Source organism: Perca fluviatilis, chromosome 4 (assembly GCF_010015445.1).
Source record: "Perca fluviatilis chromosome 4, GENO_Pfluv_1.0, whole genome shotgun sequence".
In the NCBI taxonomy this organism is placed as follows: domain Eukaryota; kingdom Metazoa; phylum Chordata; class Actinopteri; order Perciformes; family Percidae; genus Perca; species Perca fluviatilis.
Window position 1 is genome coordinate 5,061,489 of NC_053115.1, and position 23,425 is coordinate 5,084,913.

The 23,425-nt window shown below is 41.2% G+C and overlaps 1 protein-coding gene across 2 annotated transcripts in view; it reads right to left on the reverse strand.

Annotated features, from left to right (window-relative positions):
* The window catches only part of cntn4 (contactin 4), a 163,324-nt gene that overhangs the window by 10,726 nt on the left and 129,173 nt on the right, over nucleotides 1-23,425 (reverse strand). For both annotated transcript variants that reach the window (XM_039796925.1, XM_039796924.1), the window contains exons 12-13: nucleotides 12,861-12,988; nucleotides 2,294-2,469 (exon numbers count right to left, since the gene is read on the reverse strand). In XM_039796925.1, coding sequence (XP_039652859.1) covers nucleotides 2,294-2,469; nucleotides 12,861-12,988 — 304 coding nt within the window. The remainder of the gene's footprint in view (nucleotides 1-2,293; nucleotides 2,470-12,860; nucleotides 12,989-23,425) is intronic.

Below are 23,425 nucleotides of genomic sequence, written 5' to 3' on the forward strand. Positions count from 1 at the left end.
TCAAGTGTAAACAAAGTGTAGCTACACAGTACAGCAATTCATTAGTGAGAGAAGACCATCAATTATCGTATAAGAAGCAGTTTTTGAAAGAGCCTTGAATTTTTTTTTTTTTTTTTTTTTAAATGAGCCAGCGTATCACATGACGAGATGTAAGCTACAAACCTTTTAAAGTGGCTGACTGAGACTGGTTGCAGGGTGTGTATGTAAATTTGATTTTAAAATAAACCACAGGCAGCAAATTTCGGCCCATAAATAATACACTTGAAACAAACATTCCCTCTGCACTGCGGCTGAATTTATTATGACCCTGCTGAAAGAAGAAAAGATATAGTATTGATGTACCAATGAATCTTCAGTCACCTCTTGACCTTTATTCAATGAAATCTCTGAAGAGGGTTGAAAAATAAATCAATGTCTTTTATGTAGCAGAAGAGCACAGTCACACTCACAAAATGAGCACTCTTCAACACACCACAATAAGGTTTGTTTCCTAATTAATAAAAGCGGGGACAGTAGACAGGTTTCTAAAGGACGTCACCATCGGATGACTGAAAGCTTGTGGAGAAGACTAAAGCTATGGTGCGTTTCTGTCTCCCCCCATGAGGAATTCTAAGTAATGACAACAACTCTGTCGGTGCATCCACATGATACAGTTGCTAGTAGCCAAGGAGGACACGGAGGATTAATAAAACATGATGGACTCTTCAGAAGAGGTCATAAACTTTACTTGAGTTTCTGCACGCAAAAGTCGCCGGATGACACCGATTTCTAAACACAGCCATACAGAGAAATACAGAGAGATTTTGGATCATTTAAAGTTTCAGTGTCAAACTTGGTGACAGCTTTTCGAGGTGCAGACTCGTGGATTTAGATGAAAACTGCATCACGTTATTACACTTATAATATTACAGGGGAGTCTGTTTTCATGATTCTGTGTGGCTGATGAATACATAATTCTGAATACACATATACAATCCTGTATTGAGAGTTTCAAATGAGACTCTTGCCCTGTATACACTGCAGGTATCTAATGAGGTTTAGCGCTAACGTAGCCTACCATAGCTGGCATAAATCTACAGTTGATGGTGAAAACGTTCATACAGTGTTACAAATGAGGGAGCTTTTATGCTCTTAATTTTATATATGCTAAAGTTACTTTTATTTTGTTATGCTAATGTTACACAAAGGGTTTGAGACACACAGGTGATTCCTGACTACCTGCAAGAGCTACCTTTGTATGGTCTTGGTAATCGTTATCACTGATTTTTACTATTTGTTTTCAGCACGTCTATTTTTAAATAGTAAAAATGTCCATGTACTGCATAAATGATCATGACATTGTGGCAACTTTCAACTTTAAAGGTCCTATGACATGCTGAGTTTTGGATGCTTTTATATAGGCCTCAGTGGTCCCCCTAATACTGTATCTGAAGTCTCTTTTCTATAGACCTTAGTGGTCCCCTAATACTGTATCTGAAGTCTCTTTTCTATAGACCTTAGTGGTCCCCTAATACTGTATCTGAAGTCTCTTTTATATAGACCTTAGTAGTCACCTAATACTGTATCTGAAGTCTCTTTTATATAGACCTTAGTGGTCCCCTAATACTGTATCTGAAGTCTCTTTTATATAGACCTTAGTGGTCCCCTAATACTGTATCTGAAGTCTCTTTTATTTAGACCTTAGTGGTCCCCTAATACTGTATCTGAAGTCTCTTTTATATAGACCTTAGTGGTCCCCTAATACTGTATCTGAAGTTTATTTCCCGAAATTCAGCCTTGGTGCCATTTCTGTGTCTGTAGCTATTGAGGAGGAGAGAGGGGGGGGGGGGCAAGGTGGAGTGGGGGTGTGGCCTTGACCAACTGCCATGCTTTGCTTGTTTGCAAGCCATGATGTCTCTCTCTCTCTCATGGGTGGGCCAAATTCTCTGGGCGGGCAAAGCAGGGAAAGGGGAGGTAACCTTTCCCCTTATGACGTCATAAAGGGAAGATTCCAGATCGGCCCATCTGAGCTTTCATTTTCTCAAAGGCAGAGCAGGATACCCAGGGCTCGGTTTACACCTATCACCATTTCTAGCCACTGGGGGACCATAGGCAGGCTGGGGGAACGCATATTAATGTTAAAAAAACCTCATAAAGTGAAATGTTCATGCCATGGGACCTTTAAATACCTTTCTGCACGCGCATCCTACATTGTTTGTAAATGGGAAACCTGTCTTTACAGCTCTCACAACAACTAATCGGAGGCCTTGTAGCCTTACAGAATGTCCGAAACTGTGAGGGATTATGTACTTACACCTCCCACTTTTTCAAAAAATCCACCGTGGCTCCCGAAGTGGAGGAGCTGCTCGTTGAAGAACCAGGTGAACTTGAGCTCCAGGGATGGGTCGTGGCTCACTTGACAGGGCAGGACCACGCTCTCCCCCACGGTGATGTCCAGCGTGGATGGCAGGGTGGTGATGGCAGTCGGCTCTGAAACACACACCGCGCACATTTGATCAAAGACAATGTTCTGCCCCCCTTTTCCAGGCATTATAATTCAGCATGGGAAATGGCTTTGCAAAACGCCAGGCCCGTCCATCATCCTTATGGATATGTCAGACTCAGTTAATAGAAGGATATATGGAACAGAGCACACAGCAAACTAGGGCGCACAGCTACTGTACAATAACTGGTATTTGTTTGGGCCTGAGCTGGTCTCTGTGGGGACTCAGAGACGTGTTTCTCCTGCATCCTGAGAAGCCTCTATGTGTCACTGCCAGCTCAGCCTTCAGCCTGGAACTTCCCCCGATTGGCCCAAAAATTCCCAAAACGCACCGCTAGGAAAACAGTAAACAGCAGCAAGCACTTCTTCCAGTCGTCGCTACTCTCTTTTCAAGCCTGCAGTGCATTACAATGACATCGCAAGGGAATAAGGCAAGCATCCCTTATCTACGCTTGTGTTTGCGAGCAGCAGAGGAGGAAGGTGGAAGCACATGAGAGCGGCGAGATGAGTGGGAGAGGCTTTGTTCTCAGAGTGTACAACACCTGTCTCCCTCTTGGGGGTGCTGTGATTACTTGGTTGAAATTGCCACTCTGAGCACACAGACTAAATTAACCATGGCAAATGATCCCTGGACAGGCATAGATTCATGTAGAAAGTGCCGGCAGTGCAGTCTTCATCCAGAGTGAATTCAATACCTCCATTGTATTAGCCCCCTCCCTCCCCTCTGCAACGCATACACCACAAACACCACAAACACCACCACCACCATACACCCCCGATGTGATTTATCTAACCGTTTTCTGATATCAGGCCAGAATGCTATCAGCTGGTAGGTTTTATCATATACACAATGAAAGAGCGTCTGAGAGCCCCAGTCCTCTATTGTTGGGGCTAAGTGGTGAACAATGGCAGCGCAGTAAAAATGTGGTACTAACACACAGGAGCTGTTTAAGGGCTCGTGTCTGCTCTTTTCTAAAGGGCCGGCTATACTTTGCAGAACAAGCGCAGGAAGAAAAAAAAAGAAAAACTAAATTACATGAAGGGTAAGAAACACACTTTTCTGTTTTGCAGTGGTTTTCAGGAGGATATTCTAAATGGAGGAGAAGGAAATAGGAGAAAACAAAAGGCTCAGGAAGGATCTACTGGGAAATACTTGAATCCACAATCAAAAATATTTACTCCTTATCTCTGAAACATACTATGAACATTAATCTCCTTTATTATTCCCCCAGCAGGATTGGTATATTTGCCGCTTTCCTACCATGAACTCCTCTCCTTGTGGTGTGTGCTGCCCAGTCTCTTACTGCCTCCAGGGACTGACTGTGACAATGATGGTGGGAATATGCTCCCTTATTACCATGCTCTGTCATCATTTGTGACAGATGATATGGACAACCAAGGTTGGTTACACAACCACACACTGGGCTCTTAAGCATAATTTGATTGATTTCCGTCTTGTATAATGCCTTGTTAACCTACTGCCACGGTAAAGGAGAGGATAGTAACCCACTCACTTAACTGGGTCAATCAGAGACAAGATACAGAGCATGTTAACATGCTGGGACAGACGTGGTGGCACCTCAGGAAGGTGGGCGGCGATGACATGTTTCAGTTTGTACTTAAGATTCTTAAAAAAAAGAGTTCTCTCCTCAGTCATCTGTTGTTACATGAATAATCAACTGAAAATATTTAAATGTGTGAAAACCCAAAAGTGTTAAAGGCGTGAATACGCCAAGAAGGAATAAAAAAATTAGCAGGATAACAAATTCCACTTGTACTGTAGTCAGGGGCGTAGCACAACATTCTGGGCCCTGTAGAAATGCATTGTCTATGGGCCCCTCCCTGCATCCACAGCTATTCATACTAGTATCTTTTTGGGCCCTCTTCTCATAAGGGCCCTACGTACTCAGTTCCAATTCCACCCCCAGTCCGACAGCACTGACTGTACTAACCATTTTGTAATTCGGGGGAATTATTTCACAAAGCTTAAAAATACAGTTGTGCTAATGGTTGTCTTTGAGTATGGTTGTCACCTAAACTTACCCATATCACCGTTCCAAAAATAACCCTTCTGTTTTGGTCCTCATATAGTTAAAGTCTTGTTAGGGTTTGAATATCCCAAAAAAAGGAAGGAATATTTTAGAATCATTTCCGATTTCCCAGTAAGAAGATTTCCCAGTAAGAAGGCTGCTTTGTGCCGATAAGCGTGGGTTGCTGCCCAGTTCTATTTTTAATGTAAATATGAAATACCCATCTAAATAAAGGCTTTTTTATTTTTTTACAAGAAGAGTGCCTTGGATCCTTTCTTTGAAGGACTATTTTGTACTCATTATAGGGACAATAATTCAATTCAATTTTATTTATAGTATCAAATCATAACAAGAGTTATCTCGCGACACAGATAGAGTAGGTCTAGACCACACTATAATTCACAAAGACCCAACAATTGCAGTAATTCCCACAAGAGCGAGCATTGCTCTTGTCGCTTGCGACAGTGGCGAGGAAAAACTCCCTTTTAGGCAGAAACCTTAAATGGTGAGGAAAACTTCCTTTTAGGGAGAAACCTAGATAGAGACAGTTTTCGTTTGTTTCACTTTCACATTAACTGATTCCAATAAATTACAGCAGGTCAGCTGAACAAGCAAATGTGAAAATTCAACATACAAGAAGAAAATAAATAATGACTGAATATGTATAACCGGTGCCTTTTCAGGAAACGTCCTAGACAATGATTAGGAAATAACTAGGGCTGCTCCCTCTTAGTCGATTAGTCGACTAATTGGTCGTTTTGGTCTTAGTCAACTTAGATTTCTTTAGTCGATTAGTCATGTTTGATGCTTTTTGTCATGCTGAATGACTTATTTCCAAGAAACGTACGAGCACATCTCTGGTAAACACAAGAAAGTGGTGCTTTTGCATGACTCTTTGCGGAGAAACTCAGATTTACAGATCTGTCGATTAAATCAACTAATCGATTAGTCGATACAATTGAATGAGTGTTAGTCGACTAAGAATTTCTTCAATCGAGCACAGCCCTAGAAATAATGGACCTGTATAATAAAGCCTGACTGGTGGGCCAACCATCCATCCTGACCTCTTCCCTAAAGATGTTTTGAGAAGTGAAAACACTGCCATGCAAAATAAGTTCTGATGGAGCATTTTAAGCTGAAGACCCCTACATAGTTTAATGCTTAAATGAATAAGAAATGAATTCATATCTTTTTATTGAAGCAACATATCAAGTTGGACTCCTAACCTGAACTGAAGGAGCTGTGGGAGCCAAAACAGATGACTTACTGACTGTGGCTCACAGTGGGAACACTCCGAGAAGCTGCACAAGCATTACATATGGCTGACCAGAAAACAGAGCGAGCTAACAGTTACCAAATGACTCCATGCTCCTCTCTGAGGCGTGCTGATAGGCCTCACACGGCCAGTTTCAACAGTCTTCCCACAAACAGCAGCCATCATGAATAATGCTCACACTCCTCTTCCACTCCTGTGGAGAATCCCCCCAGCTTTAATGGTCTAAAGCTGTAATGTGTAAGAGTGTATTCTCTTTGAGTGTAGGCTATAGACACGCTGTAGTTTTCCACACAAAGTGAGTGATTTGAGCTTGAATAATGCATAGAGGAGGGCATCGAAGAGTCACGGGCCACGTGATCTGGGGATTTTGAAAACAAATTTAACAAAGAAAAGCTTCAACCTCTAAGTCCTTCAAGCTGAGATTCACACAGAGGATGCAGAGGCATGTAGGTTCAAGACGAGCACAAACTTGTTAAGGAAAGTGTTTTTTCGCTGGTAGGTCAAAGGCCTTTACTAAAAAAGTACACAGAGGCTAAGGTTCATATCATGTATTTAAATGTAACCTGACCTTAACATGCATTGCTTAAAAAGCCCTCAGCGTAATATTTTGTCATTTTGGAACAGTTGTGTCATGACCATCCCCAATTTTTCCGTCCCTTTGCTTTTCATATCAACAAACCGAGAAAAGGGATTTCATCAGCACAGCACAAACTCCTCTTGCACACTCTTTTGAACGCAACTTATTTTCCAAAGCACAAATCAAAAGTTTTTTCAAGGACAAACTTCAATTGTGGGAAACCCTTGTGTACTTCGATCAACAGACGCATTCAATATGCACTCAACACCGTATTCATAGGCTGTGCAGTGGCACATCTGTAGCAACCTGCTGGTGATCACTGACAGATGGCTGCTCATTATTTTTCTATATGGGTGTCAGGAGTCACACGTCGCATTTATTTCACATAGTTGCTGGCAGAAAGGCTTTGCTTGGACAAAAATACGGCTCCCAGACTTTGGTGTGAAAAATTGAATGTTTTTAGGTCCAAGTAACTGATCAGATGATTTATCTTCTGTCTTATACAGTACACCCAAAAGCCAAAAAATGACTAAAGCAATGACCAGTGCCATCTTTTTACTTTGATATCGAATCGTATGAAATTCCAGAGAATATTTTCATTTAACAAGATTAAAAAGGCCATACTCCATTAGAAGTGGAAACACCCTCCCTCCTTTCAGATGCTGGAATTGTAACTTCTAAAACCGACAATCCAACATCTGTCCCACTTTGTGCAGTGTTTGGACTTCTCCTTTAATCCCTCTTTCTTCATAAACCCTCATGCATTCTTTACAGAACTATTTCTGCTTTATTATTACAGAGTGCAACACCATAAATGTCTTCCAGCAGAGACTGTCTGAAAATGTGTGCTGTTATCCTTGTATTCTAACAATTATCGTGTCTTGCCCCTCTCTACGGCGGCAGACTTTTCACTCCCCCCCTTTGAGAGTTGCCATTTGGAACAGCTATAAATACTTTGCCTGTCGACATTTTCAGAAGACACATCATACAAGCTAGTTTTATTCAAGCATAAGCCGGTCAGTGTATACAGCCATGCTAGTAGCTCTGTGAGGCTGTCCCAATGCAAATGAAAGCATGTCAACATGCTCATAATGACAATTCTAACATACCAATGTAAAGCGGGTACGATGTTAACCATTTTCACCATCTTAACGGTGCTCTAAGCGTGTCACGCGTTTTTTAGGCCACAACATTTTCTGTCACATACAGCGAACATCTCTTCACTATCCACGAGCTGCCTGTCCCCTGAACACACTGTAAAAAAAAAGGGGTATCTGTAGACAGCCCAGGCTCCACAAACGCCAACAAAAACAAACTGTGCCAACCTGCACCACCAAACATAACAAACAGCCTTCCAGCGTTCCAGCCAATAACCGACAAGAAGGATTTGGAGGGTGGGGGTCAGGGGGGTTAGTGCACGGAAGCATGGAAGGGAGGGAGATGGGACGGGATGAGGAGGAGGGAGGGGCGAGCTAGCCTCGTTTTGTTTGAAAATACTTCGAACGTCAACAAGAAGTGGCGTCACCCAACGTCGCTTAGAGCACCTTTAATGCAGTGTTTTAGCATGCTAACATTTTCTAATTAGCACTAAAGAAAAAACACAGCCAAGGCTGATGGAAATAGTATTAGTTTGGCAGGTATTTAAAAAATTAAGGGATCACCAAAGTCATAACAATTCATCCTCAGGGGAACATAAATATCTGCACTTAATTTCACAGGAATCCATCCACTAGTTGTTGAGGCATTTATTAAAAAAAACGACTGGCATGCTAAATGTTGCTAATACGCATAAAAAGTGTGAAATACCTTAAACACAAGTGAAAACCTAGAACATCTTACAATAACAAAATAAGAGAAAATACTCAATTTTACTTTTCAAACACCTCAAAAGCAAATGGTTGCAATGATGTGTCACAGTGATGAAAAGATGAAACGCCTTCAGGGTTTACAGAGGCAAACAGAAGTGAACGCAGCATGAGCTCAAAAGTTTTGCGTTAACTGACCATCTGTAATGATGGGAGGAAACCCTAATTGCAACGGCTCATCTCCAGTGTAATCAAAATTCAGGGAGCACATTTATAATCAAGTGCAATTAATCTGCTAATATCCCCCCAGTGTTGGAATAATGGGGACATTAACTGGGCTCATCTGTTGTGACTGCTCCTCCGCTGTTTGCTAGGTGGCTCATTCACAGCAAGAGACGCCGAATGCTTTTTGACAGGTATTTTTCAGCATTCATATCACCAAAGTCAATTTGAATAAACTACTGTCATCTCCCATAAGGGCTGCTCCCGCAACACACATTTCTCCTCGCTAAACAGGTTTCCAACCCTCAATGAAATAGTGCATGTAAATTACCCCATCCCATTTTCGAAACAATATAGATTGTGACAGAAAGGCACAAGATCATATACAGGAACATCAGCTGCAGAAAACAGCTACAACATATGATGATGGAAAGGCAGCAAGTAAGAGAGGGTGTCAAATACAACCCATATTCCCTCTCACAAGAATAATAAGTGTCTAAAATAAGTGTATTTATGCTGAGAAGACATACGCGGTTTACAACGTGTTTCCTTTCAGCTTGATTGAAAAATCACATACAGGCACATCAACGTGAACCTACAGAGAGAGCGGCAGGATCACGCCCACAACCCCCCCCCACACACACACACTGATTGGCTGGGGGGTTCTGTACCCCTTTTCATTTCACAGTGTGGGATAAATGGGGAAAAGGAGAGTGCAGAGCGTAACCTGCAGGGTGTAGCAATGCTGTGCTTTCTATTATGCCTTGAAGTCGAGGTCTGTGCTTAAACTTTCGAAGCAATGAACATGTTCATGTCCAAAAATTCAAATACACATATATTTTATGCTGTTAATTCCTTCACTTCAATTACACAAAGGTTACTGAATTCTTTTTTTTATAGAAAGCCAGAGTCGTAAATGGGAGGCAGACTGAGGCATCAGCATAAATCAGCGGCAAGGTGCACTCTAAGCTCTCCCTACATTCTTGACTGCTGCTGACTTTTTGAGCATTCATAATACATGAAATCTATCTTTTATAATTCAACAGAAACAGGAAACATGCCTTGAGTGATTTACAGAAGAAAGCGCTGGTCTAGACTTTTTCTTTAAATTACATTATGTGATGTGTTTTCTGGTGAAAAGGGAATTACTGAATACATACAGTATTCCTCTTGCTGTTATTCACATTGCCATTTATCAATGCTTTCAAAGAATTCAATCAAACACTAATGCCTGTGAGGCTAAAAAATAATTTACGTTTCTATAGGAACTGCTTGGAGAGAAAAAAGAAATCTAACAGATATTCTAGCAGACCTGCTGTTGACACGGCTGACACAGGATTCGACAGATCGCTAACTTGTAGAAGACAATTAAATGGATTGAACCTTTGAGCAAAAATCATAAACTTCAGGAGAAGAAGGAGAAGCTGTCTTTGAGACTTAATGAAAAAATGATTTAACTTTAGAGAGGAATACAGAAGTTCTCATCACATAGTCTTGTGAATTTGAAGAATTTTGGCACTGCTTTATTAGTTCATTTTCATAGACCTGTTCAATTCATTGCCTAACAGGTGAAAGGTCTCCTTATCACCGACACAGGCAAACGATTAGTATTAGTGTGTGCTGCTGGTTACATGTGGATGAACCGTATTCTCTCCCAGGTGAATAATGGTTCTGAGTGAATTTGCTGAGGACAATCTTGCCTACAGGGTTTACCTTGACACATCAGAAGCTGCTTGTAGTGAAACTGAATAAATGCAGGGGCAGCTGTCCGATTTGTCTGAAAGATTTGATGCAAGGATTCCAAAAATCTGTTGAAATATACATGTAATCTACACCAAACCTTGTGAAATATGAATCATGAACCTTTCTCCCTAAGGCCAATATAATGAAGATCAATAATTCTATGAATCTACACAAGCCAGCCAACAAGGAAGGTCAAGGCAGAACATATAACCTTTACACAAATGAACTGTGCAACCTCCGTGAACAGGAGGTCAAAGTGAGGGTATAGTTCACTGAATATGTCAGCAAATCCCCCAGGAACTAGAGGAGGTGAGAAAACTATCCCCAGTGGAAATAGGACAGAAAAACAGCAGTATGCACAGAAAAAAAGCCACCCAATGCACTGCACTTTATGCCCAAATAATTTCATACACAAAGACAATCTAAAGTGAAGAAAAACAGCATGAGCAATCATTTTAAAGGGAGATTAAAATGTTAAAACAGAGACATAAGGATAAGATGCAATATAATGTATTTTTATGATGAGTATTTAAGGTTCAGTCAAAGTTTTTTTTTTTTAACCTGATCTAAAGGTGGTCAAAGTTGGTGCTTACGTCCTCTGGAAGTTTGTTCCAGCTCTGTGGTGCACAGTAAATGCTGCTTCTCCATGTTTAATTTGCACACTGGGAACAGTTTGCAGCCCTCCAGCTGATGAATGATTTGAGAGGCTGAGAGGGTTCATATTGTAATAGACAGTCAGATGTATTTTGGTCCTATGCCACTGAGAGATTTAAATATAAGCAGCAATACTTTAAAGACTCTTTTCTGACACACTGGAAGACAGTGAAGATATCTGAGTACTGGAATAATGTGTTTTTTGTTAGGACTCTTGCAGCGGCATTAGTTATCTAACTTGCTGTAAATGAAAGCATTGATATGTTTCTATCATTCGTGCCTGGACATGAATCCTCTGATTCTTGCTATGTTTTTGATTTGGTAGAATGCAGACTCTGAAATTGATTTGACATGCCTGTTTAAGTTCCTCTGAGACCAAGATTACACCAAGATTTACGACCTTTGTCTCTCACAACCAAAAACGTGAGTCAAGATGAACGCTAATTTTCAGCCTTCCTTCTTTCAGTTGTTCTCAGCATGATTACTTGATCACATGATACTTGATGTTGTGTATAATGTGGCCTTATATAGGTATATGAATGTTGAATAGAAGAGGTCTAAGGATTGATCCTTGGGGAACCCCACATATCATGTTGGTCCGCTCAGATGAATAATTACAGATCCTGAAGATTGAACCACTTTAGCATTGTGCCTGAGAGTCCAACCCAATTTTCCACACCGCCCAGCAGTATTGTATAGACAAATGTGTCAAAAGCAGCACTTAGATCTAATAAGACTAGAACTGAAATCAGTTTCTAAACGAATGTCATTCAGAGCCTTAATGAGAGCTGTCTCATTTATGTTTTGGGGCCAAATTCCAGATTAAAATTAATTAAAGTAATCATTTGAAGTTACCTAGTTGATTAACTTTTTCAATTATTTTACTTACAAAGGAAAGTTAATTGTGTCTGTACAGTAGTTGGTAGTCACAGTAATCCAGACTACTTATTTTGAGGATAGGCTTGGTGACTGCAGTTTTCAAGGCAAGGAAAGTTACCTGATGAAAAAGAGCTATTGACTATCTGCAGTAAATCTGTCACCACACACCTAAAAACGTTTTTCTGTTGGTAGAGCATCAAGACAACAAGTGGATGGCTTAAGATGCCCCACAATTTCTTTTTATCATATTCCTTCCATGTGTGAAGGTAAAAATGTGTCTATGTAGTATAATAAGTCACAGCGCCAGAGCAGTAACACAATCCCCAACTTAGATGATCTAACAACACTGCCTTTTTTAACACAGTATATCCTCTGTCAGTACTGGAGGCACTGAGGCAGTCAGCTGAATGTTTTCAACACCTCTGTCACTACCCGATGTGAGTCGAGTGCAGATGTGAGTTGCGCATGCGTCACTTTGCGACACACAGGTAGGCTAGACCAGATTTCACACAGATCTGTTTTGCTGTTAGCCACAGAATAATGAGATAGGTACATTACAGAGAGAGACTTCTGTAATATCAATACAATAACAAAGGCTGTCATTTTGAGCTAACGTTAGCTAACGTTAGCTAACGTTAGCAATCAAACAATCATAGATAGCTAAAACATTTTTGAAAGGATTTCCATCTTCTGTTATTGTTTGTAATGAGAAAAGTTTATTATTTATTATTATTTTATGGATTTCACAAATTTCAGTATGACACAGACGCACGCTGCAGCCGGATCCAGATCCCTTGACGTTATGCCGTAAACCATTTAAATATGAGCATGCGCAACTCACATCTGCATTCGACTCACATCGGGTAGTGACAACCTCTGCAAACATACAGCCAGGTGTGTCTGTCTCTCTAGCAATGAGAAAAAGCCCTGCTCCTCATGACTTATCCAAATACCAAGAGAACGAGGTGGTTGGAGTCTTCAAAAATCAGTGTCCTTCTCTGTGTTGGTCATATAATATTTTTGAAATCAAATACTTCTGGTTAGTTTTTCAAGGTGCAGCATGAAACATCAAGCAACTCCACGTGCTGTCAGAGTGAAAAACATGCATTTCTTTAAGAGGTGTCCGGTACTTTATTGGACACGGTCCCTGCTGACTGAATGTGATGAAATGGAAAGAGGAAATAGGAAATACCTTTAACTGTGACGCTTCCTGTGCTGCTTGCCACTCCAAACTGGTTTCTTGCCACACAGGTGTAAAGACCTGCATCAGATTTGGTTGCATTCCATACCCGAAGGTTACCGTTGTCCAAGATGGAGACCCTGTAGTTAAAAAAGAAAGAAAATTATATTACTGCCGTAGCATCACCTTGTACTATTAGCAACAAAAGCTCCTGTGCAGACATTGTACAAATTCAACTGTGTGGCATGGGGTTGACGTAGCAGCAAAGACACGTGACTAACACAGCAGAGAACATTTCTCAGTGTCTCTAATTAAGTTCTGCTTCTTTGCAGATGACAACGATAAGAAATAGGATTGTATTTTCGGGGGTGATTAATTCAGCCTATGACTTCAAGATATCTAGGACAACAATACAATGGCTTCATGCCCTTTATACAATGGCCACAAGTGCTTTAAAAAAGGTCGAAAGGCCTAAACAAAACTTGGCATTTTCTAAATAACAAGCAAAAATGGAAATTGTGCCCTTGAAAGCAAGGTACTGTGGGAAATCAAGAGTGGACCAACTTATTAAAGTTTGCTGGATTTTAATGATCTGAAATGCTCTGCTGAATCTGCAAACTGTAAATAGGAAATGGCGTCAGCCTGATTGTGAGGGGGGAGGGAAGATGTGTGGCCTTCATACGCAAACGTGTGCGTTATTCCACACATTTGGAGGACATGTGTGCGTCATTCCACACATTTGCAGGACATGTGTGTGTTATTCCACACATTTGCAGGACATGTGTGCGTTATGCTACACATTTGTAGGACATGTGTGCGTTATTCCAAACATTTGCAGGAACGCACATAAACACTTAAAGCTGCACCAATCAATATTTTTATATTAACATATATCTGCATTGCATTCATTAACAGTGCAACAGGACCAAAATTCAAAGTAACAGACCCTGTGTATCAGCACACTAGCTTCCTAGACTGATGCCACTCCCTGCAGGCAGCTTAAACTTATTCTTCTACTGCTTTTAATTGATTCAAAACAACCGTTTGATAGTTACAGATAATTGAAGATGCAGTCTGAGCTGAAAACAGTGAGCTTAATGTGTTTAATAGCCGTGGTAGAAGTCTGAATGACACATGGCACAGAAAACAGTTCATCAAGTCTTTCTGTTATGTGAACAGGGTGTTTTCTTGAATGCATCAGTGATGCATTTAACAGGATGTACTTGTGAAATGTGGTTGATCCGGTGTGACATAGTGTTATATCCACCCCCCTGCTTCACTGTCTACTTGGAGTATTTTTAAAGTGGTGGATGTGATAAGAAAATGCAGAGACAGTCAGTGTAAGAGAATCTACTTCGAAAACCACATGGTGCTGCTGAGTGGAGACTTTTTGGTTTATATCAGGCTGAGACAAAAGTGCTGAATGCAAAGTAGCTAACAATGACCATCAGTTACATGAGGGGCATATCGCTGTGTGGGATGGCCCACAGTTACTGACATCAAACCTGGAGGCTGATCAATTTGAAGAGAATGGGCCATTAAATGGCACCACGACCCTATAACTGGCCATAACCCTGAGCAGACTAAGCACAATTAAAACAACTACTATTCATTAATTACATTTCATTGCTGGCGCTCTGTGCATTTAGCAAAGTTTGTCTGATGACTCATGTTATCTTTTAAGGTTAAAAGTGAGTTTTTACCACGTATGCATCTATTATCAATTGACTAGTGGCCTTTTTGCAATCATTAAAAAAAACATTATTTCAAATAGCACAAGCTCTCACCCCATTCAAGTCAACGAGCACAAGGCTCACAGCACCACCTCAACACAACTAAATACCTGCTTTTGTGCTTTGCTCTCTGTGTATCCACAATCCCTTTATCCTCAGGGACAAAATAGCTATCATGTTACTTGTGCACCATGCATCTTGTAAGAGGAGGCTCTGCCGAGAGCGAGCAATGGTGCCGCATGTGAGCACAATGGCTCTTATGGTGAGTTAAATCCTCAGCGGCCCTCCTGTGGAACCAAGACTGTAGCCGTTCACCGCATTGTCTACCTTTTTTGAAGCATTATATGAAGACTGGGGAAGTGCTTCCCTTTCACAGACAGTACAGAAAGATGAGCAGAGCGGCTGTCTGCGTAAGTGTTCGTCATTTTAGTCTGAGGCTAATGGAAGAGCAGATGAGGTCAACTACAGTAGACGTCAACCGAGGCACAGCAGCGGTGAATAAGAGATGAAGGCTTACTATTAACACTTTTCAGTTTTGCTCCGGCCTTCCCTTGTCTCTGCCGTGGCACTGACATGTCTGTGCGATGTGCCCATTATGTGAGGAGACATTTCCCACCTCCATCCCGGGAGAAGCCAGCGGAGGGGCAGGTATCAATAATTCACAGGTGAGATGAACAAGAGTGCCACTCCTTTCATCCCTGCCTCACACAGGTTTAATGGACAAAGCAATAATCCTCCTAAAAGGAGGCGATTATTTTGAACAAGGCGAGATGGCCAAATGCACTTGTGTAATCCTAAAAAACACAGGTGTGTATTTTGGGTGAGATCAAGCCTCTGAGGACAGGGCCTGTACAGTGTTGATCCTCCCTGCTCTGTGACAAGATGAAAGAGACAAATAACATCAGTCACAGAGCAGCTATCACCGGCACTGTGAAGTGGAAATCGCAGGAAAGAGCCTGGTCCAAAATAAAAGCCTGTTTTTGTTATTTCCTTGCATTCTCTTTGAGATGCTGTTAACAGATGCAGACGTTGCCTTTTTGTAAGCTTCCCCACAATCAAAAAGGCATTTGAAAGCCTTGTTTTGATGTTTCATTCAGACATATTTTGTCTTTGATCTGTTTGATAAATTCTACATTGTGAAAGGAAACTGCCACAATCCAAATAATGAGCCACAAAAAAAAAAAAGAAATGCCAAGAAAATTATGCGTTGAGAGCAGCGACTTTGAAATAAGTGTGGGCCCGGAATGTAGAGCGAGTTTTCTAATGGCAGCAGCTGGCGCCTCATGCTCAAATAGTAGAATCGTGTTAGCTCACTTTCTACATAAACACATTAACTCGCTAATGCCATCGAAGAATAGCAGTGCACTCATAAAAATTCAACATACAACAACAACAATATGCCTAATCACAGATTAGATCCTGATTTGAGGGGTTTCAAGCAGGACTGTTCATGAATACTTAGCGACTCTGAGATGCCATGGCTGATTGGTAGCATGACTGCAGGGTGGAGGCTTGTGTGCGTCTCTACTTAATTAACAGGGTAAATAAATCCGGCTTGTGAAAATAGGGGTTAAGATTCTATCAGTGGGATTACTCAGCCATGAGACCACAGGAAGAGAGCTCGTTGCAAGCTTACGGTATTTCTACCAAATAATTAGTCCCAGCCAAGGCTTTCTTTACACAAAGGCTATTGCCTCAGTGCACAAACAGTGTGCTCAACTCACCGTTGAAGCACCCATCCACTTCCAAAAACCAGACAAGCCAATGGAAGAAAAATAAGTAAGTGTGAAAAAAGTACTGCAGGGAATGTGTTTGATATTGTGTTTGCCTGCCATGGTAAGCTCCCAGATAAGGTGTGCCTGTGTTACTATTTCCGACCCACATTGACCATCATCGACCTACCTGCAGGTGATGTTTCTAATCATAATTGTATCAAAAATGTCAGTGTTGCTAACAGCACTGGAGGTGAGAGTCTGTAATGCGGCGAGCGTGCGGGGAATGAGGCGAGGTCACCATATCCTCTGAGCCGGGACAAGGGGTGGGACCTAACTTTAGGTGTTGATCTATGCTCTTGGCTGCTTTAAAAACCCTGAAGTGTATATGGGGGAGGGGCTGTCTGAGATAAATTGAAAGGCTGTCTCTCCTAAGGTTCCCCACAGAGTGCTGTGCTGGAGAGAAATGGCCTTGTCAGTAGCATAAATCAAGCCAAGCTGTGCAGCGTAGACGCAGGACTGTACAACCTGCCGTGCGCGATGCAACTGCGGTTCACTTTCTCAGATGTCTGCTTTATGCAGCATCATGACTAAATGAATATGCATTCGTTTTTCTTGTGATGTTGTCAACATCAAGGTTAGCCATCAATTAGAGACCACGAAGCAGGTACGCTCTTGATGTTAATTCTTTTTGTTGTTCTTTCGGTCAACAAAGCGATTGGCTCACGCTGGAGGAACAAGGACACCTGGGCATTTACTTTTGACAATTCTCCGATATAGGTGTAATTGATATCGATTTTTCTGCTGTACTCAGACCTGTACCAATGACTCTCAACTTGTCACAGGGATCATTAGCTGACTGCAGCAAATGATCAGAGCATTACCACACGGCTCTAGTGGTAGGAGATGATTAGCTTTGAGGGTATGTATAATGCTTCAGGGCAGGTTTGGACAGCACTTTTGGGAGCAAGATGACAGTTGGTGGGATGAAGAAACAGAGTACAGGAGGAGGAGTTGTGGCCTAAATATGCCAGTCAATCAGTGCTCGGCCTGATCACATTAAAATACCTGGTAGCCAAAAAGGAAGCACAAATCAATCCCTTGGCAGCTCGGTTACAGTTTACCCTCGCTGTACAAAAGCACTGTACCTTGCAGACAAATACCCTCAATCAAGCAGAAAATGCCCGTCTGACAGGGATCTTTTGGAGGTGTCAATCAAAGCTCAACAACAATATAACAAGTGCCTTTGCAACCGCTGTTGCGGGGAGTGTTTGCTTTAACACAGAGCAAATGAATAAGAATGACTGACACAAAATAAGCACTCAATCTCCAAGTCTCAACAAAGGCAAACTCTGCAACTGGAAGCCGAGTTATGTGCTCTTCTTTTCTACTGGGCTGCATTAACGGTGGAGTAAGTCGCAGGCAATACTTGAAATTACATTCCTTTTGGTTCACTGTGTATTGGCAATTGTCACCAGGGCAACGGTTAGCATTAAAGTTTCTTTGGCAATATTGTTGTTGTATAAAAACACAACCAGGGGACAGGGGCGCCGGGCTCCGAAACAAGTATTAATCTATTCCTCTATTAAAAGGAACACCACCGCTACTGCTCCAGGGTGCATTATCATAATGTAAGCAGGAAAACAAATGGTAAGTTCTTCCCCATAGCTCCAACTGGTAGGATAAATTGAGCTTTTTCTTTCCTTTTTTGTATGACTTTTTTAATAGATACAGCAGGACTTGTACACTTGTGCACTGCATTATAATACTAACAGTCCCGTTTGTTAGGCAGTTTATTTAAATTAGATGTTCCATTTCTAGATTTATTTTCTAAATAACAAGACAAGTTAAGCCTCAATTTTCTTAATGCTGAGATGAATGAAATTAAATGTATTAGACACTTTGGTATATGGTCTCATTTCAACAATAAAGGGAAAAAGTGCTCAGGATCACATAATGTCCCCAGGCATGGAAATACATGGTTAACTTGTTATCAGTGCCTATGATGAAAAAAACAACAATAAAAAGTCTACTGTCAAAGGACCTCAGTGTAAATGAACGCTCTCAGAATAAATGTTCTGTAAAAGTGTGGATTTTTTTTTATAGGAAGGTGTCTTAATGAAGCAGTCTGATTGAGTATGTCTTAATTCCCGCCTGTGGAACATGTTGTGTTTGTGTTGGTAATTGCATTGTGAGAGTGAGTCACATCAGCATGGGCTGCAGAGAGGTTTGCGAATGTACTTACAAAGGATTCTTTTAATCACAAATTGCTCTCCTGGTTTATCCCCCCTTCCAGAGATATTCATCTCTTCTTGTGTGCTGAGGTATCCCTTCAGGAATAAAGAGCACACACATGTTCCACAGGAAATTGTCAGAGGAACCAAGATGGATTACTCATGCTGCGTTGGCGGATTCTCACTTTGAAAAATGATATCAGCCACGGTCTTACAGATAAAAATAATCCCAGCGAGCAGTACATGGGATGCAGACGGGTAAAGAGGGTTTGGACCTAATCTCAGCAAACATCTCAGAATTCACTTTATCTCTGGTCTAAGACTTATTTGACTTTGTCAGTCAGCACCATATTCTTTGCAGAGATGTGTTTTACAACCACCCCCCACCCCCCTCCCCCTCCCTCCCTCCCTTCCTTCTCCAGAAAAGGAAAAACCTGCAAAAACTGCAAATTATATCAAATGTACAGTCGGATGGGATCTTTATGATTTAAAGGATATACTCTGTCTGTGAGTGATGCGCTGGGATGAGGGAGGCACGCCCATAATGGCTGCAAGGTAAATTGATCTATTAATAATGTTTTTGTTCTATAAATACAACAATAAATTGAAATAAATGCCTGTGATTATGACTGACAAGCAAAGGCCGATGTAGAGTCTGTCCATCAGGGAAGTGTCCTTCAATATAGATCACTCTGACCAGAAGGCATGTTAAATAGTTGAGTTTAAAATGTCAATTTGGCTATAATTTAAAAATATGTATATACAAAGCCTGCTCTGTGTCCGTCTTTCCTCTTTGCCATTTCTCTTTTGTGCATTCTTAGTGGTTCAGTAAAACCTCGGATTTAAGTTTTCCTGAAAAAATGAACAGGAGACCAATGCACATACACCCTTGTAGAGCATTGAAAAAAAGTGTGACTGTATGTAATGTAGTGTAGTATTACTGTATGTATTTTAAGAGCATCAGAGATGTGTAGCATCAAAGACAGACTAAATTTAGTAACACAACATTAAAGTCTGGAAAATGCATCACTAAATTGATCAATTCATCAATTGACTATTAGCTAATCTCCAATAAGAATAATGAAAAAAAACCATCATAACCCTTTTTAGCTGCTTAGCTTACATATTTGGACAAGTAAAACAGAAGTTAGATTTATGATTTATTGTTTGTATTGTAGGAACACACCGACTTATTGGGACTCCATATCCCATGGCGCCCCCATCGCTAGCTTAGCACAGATCCTGGAGGTAACCGGCTCCAACTAGCCTACTGCTCCCAATAAGTGACAAAATAACGTACCTATTTACATGTTGGATTAGTAGAATACAGCGTGTACAAATAACAAGGTCACATGAGACACAGCCATCTTCTAACTGTATACAAACTGGGAACTATATTCTCAGAAAGGCGAAGCACTGCTACTTCTGCTACTTGGGCGGAGGGATTTGCTCGCAGCACCTGAAGCCCTGTTGTGAGGAGCAGAGAGTAACAACGGTGCTTTTCAAGTGCTGCGAGCAAATCACTCCGCCCAAGTAGCAGAAGTAGCAGTGCTTCGCCTTCTGAGAATATAGTTCCCAGTATGTGTACGGTTAGAAGATGGCTGTGTCTCATGTGACCTTGTTATTTGTACACGCTGTGACTATACAAATACAAATAGGAAAATGTTGGCGTTATTTTGTCACTTATTGGGAGCAGTAGGCTAGTTGGAGCCGGTTACCTCCAGGATCTGTGCTAAGCTAGGCTAGCGGTGGGGGCCTCAGACAGAGTTATGACACGCATGGAGATGAGAAGGGTATGTATGGACTCATCTAACTCTGGGGGATACAGTGAATAAGACAAAGTCCCAATAAGTCGCAGTGGTCCTTTAAGGACAAGGACTAAGCACTGCAAAAGTACCTATTCTACTCTTGCTTTGTACAGGTTAGGTTACCAGATAGCTTACATTACACCCTTGAAATAAAGACCCAGGAAACCAGAAAAGTAACTTCAATATGTAAAAGAATAAGAAAAAGAAGGGACTTAGTGAAAAGAGAGGAGGGTTTTAAATATAACTACACAAATGCAATATAAGTAAGTAAATCACTAGATGTCTCTAATGCAAGACAAAAAATGGAACGACAGAACAGTACCGCTATCTCAGATAACGAGGTGGCGGGGGTTGCTGGGTGTAAACTTCAAGACAGAGCAGGACAGAGGCGCTAATATTTAGCCTGCACTTTAGGCTAAACAAAAATACACTGGAATCCAAACTCTCCATGCACACTGCTTTAATTCCAAAGATCGAAAGGCTGGCTGTTGCCTAGTTACTAATCTATGATTAGACAATCGCTGTTTGTGAAAGGGGTTTGGCAAATGGTCAACTGAGGTTCGAGTTGGACAAAAAAGCCAACAATGAGTGTTAAGTTGATACTGTGACTGATCTCAAAACTCTTAACCCTCTTAAAATAGATCTTAACAAAGATAATCTACCATGTTGTATGTATAAAATAAAGCATGATTCTGCTCACGCATGGCCTAACAAAGTCATTTTGATGATTAGGGTTCATGTCTGAGGAAAGGAACTTCTCTTGTACAACCTACTAAAAAAAAAGTCTCTAATCCAGGAAAATGCCTATGATCCATCCTTGCTAGATCGCAGTGAGCAATGTCAAGATCATGAGCTACTTGTTCATCTAATCCAAATTGATCTGATGATCACAGCATGTGACACGCATGGTGCAGTCCCCCCTGCTTAGAGCCACAAATATATCAAACAAGTGATTAATTTTCAACGACTGAAGTGACTTGGGTAGCATGATGAACAAGGGTTGGAAGGGTCAGTCACCACCATATTCTTTGCAGAGATGTGTTTTCCAAAAACGGCAAATGATATTAAATGTACAGTCGGATTGAAAGACATCAAAACGTAATGGCACTGCATTATCTCAAGGCTTTATGATTTAAAGAATATACTCTGTCTGTGAGTGATGCAGTGGGATGTGGGAGGCACGGCCATAATGGCTGCAAGGTAAATTGATCTATTACTCATTTTGTTGTTCTACAAATACAACAACAAATTGAAATGAATGCCTGTGATCATGACTGACAAGCAAAGGGCAATGTAGAGTCTGTCCCAGATGACTTGGGTAGCACAATGGCCAAGGGTTGGACACAAGGCGCGAAAAAACAGAAGGCAGAAGAAAATCTAGTATTATAAAGCCTTGCTACTTTCTGTTATTTAAATATATTCAAGCCATATTAAGTCATCTGGGTGTGCTAGTTAGCCTGCAGTAGCTGCCTTTCATGTTCAAATGAGTCCTGCTTGCCTATAGCCTTCAATGTAAGCTTCCCTGCTGACCTTCCAACATCATGCATGCCATGGTTATGAAAGGATTTTAGAAAGAGAAAGATTTTCTTTTAACTTATAAATCCCTCATTAGCCTGCTAATCAAGTTAGACATTTACCTGACTTTCTTTCCAAAAGAAATGTAGAAATGTGGCTCAGACTACTGAGGTTTCAACCAACCAATGAGATTATGTCTGCCTCCTGAGGAACTCTAACTCTGAGACATGTTTGGATAAATAAAACATTTACAGTAATTTGCTATGCGGATATGTGTGCTAGCAGGCACCTCTGAACATTGTCGGGTGTTTGTCTGCAGCTGCCAGGATCAGCAAAGCACTAATCCTCCGTTTGCTCCCATTCTCAGTCAAAGGGACCACACTCCTTCACATGGCTTTTTAAGCCAGGGTGGAGAGGTGTAGGCAAAGCCAAAATGAAAAGCACCAGTCAACTGTCCACAGCAGCCCTTGTCAGGTAGTAAAACATTCGTCAAGGCAAAGTAATGAAATAATTCCTTCTGGGCACATCTAAGCTTTCAGTATTCAGGCCTGGCACTGCTCACTCGCACTGCTAACCTCCATAGAGAGTCAGAACTCCACTTCACAAGCAGATGTTCAATTAGAGGCAAATGAGGAAATTAGAGATCTGATGAGAAATAATGTGAAGCGACAGTTAAACATGACAAACAATGCTTTTAATAAGAATAACAGCACGAAGCCTAAGAATGAGAATCCTGAAATAGCAGTTATGGGCCGTCCGTTCACACAAATCATTTAATCACCGCCTTTATTAATACACCTGTTCCCATACAGCGATTATTAATTCCAAGCCCTTATAAAATTAAGCCCCGAGACATTTGATGGGACCCTTATTAAAATCTCCTTGAAACAGAAGAAAGGCATCCTGAAAAGATAAGAAGATATGCGATAAGTAAATTAATGCAAAGCTGGCTGCTGTGCCTCCTCCACAGTTTTGGTGTTCTCCTGACACTGATTCTTTCTGGAGTGCGTCTGGCAGAGCAGATGGGCCTATAAATGGAGATCACTCTGCGAGACATCTCTTCATTTACGTGACAGCCATGCTTATTTGCTCTGCCAATGTAGGAGGGATATACAATTTGCAAGAGGGACAGTGTACCAGGGGGTCATGACTACAGATAGAATCTGGCCGATCCAGTTATAGCAAATGTTGTTCCCTCTACAGACTAATGGACTAATCAACATCCGGACAACATACAGATGCCCTCTTGTGTCTTCTCACTTTAACTCAGTGAGCCATTTTTGAGCTACTTTAATCTTTAAAGTCTTTAAGTCTTAAGTTTGCACCTACAGCTCTGGCATGAACAGACACCACTTAAAGCTATAAACACACCTAGTAGATGATTTTTAATACAGCTCCAGGCACGAAATGAGTCAGAGAACATCCTTCGGTAGTAATTGCTTATGCTCACTGATTCATACGGCACACTCGCTCTTCAACGTGTGTGTGTCAATAATTTGGCAAAAGTAAAAAGCAGAATTAAAGAGGCCTCAAAGTGTAGATCTGAGCTCAATTTGTGACAAGTGATAAAAAAAA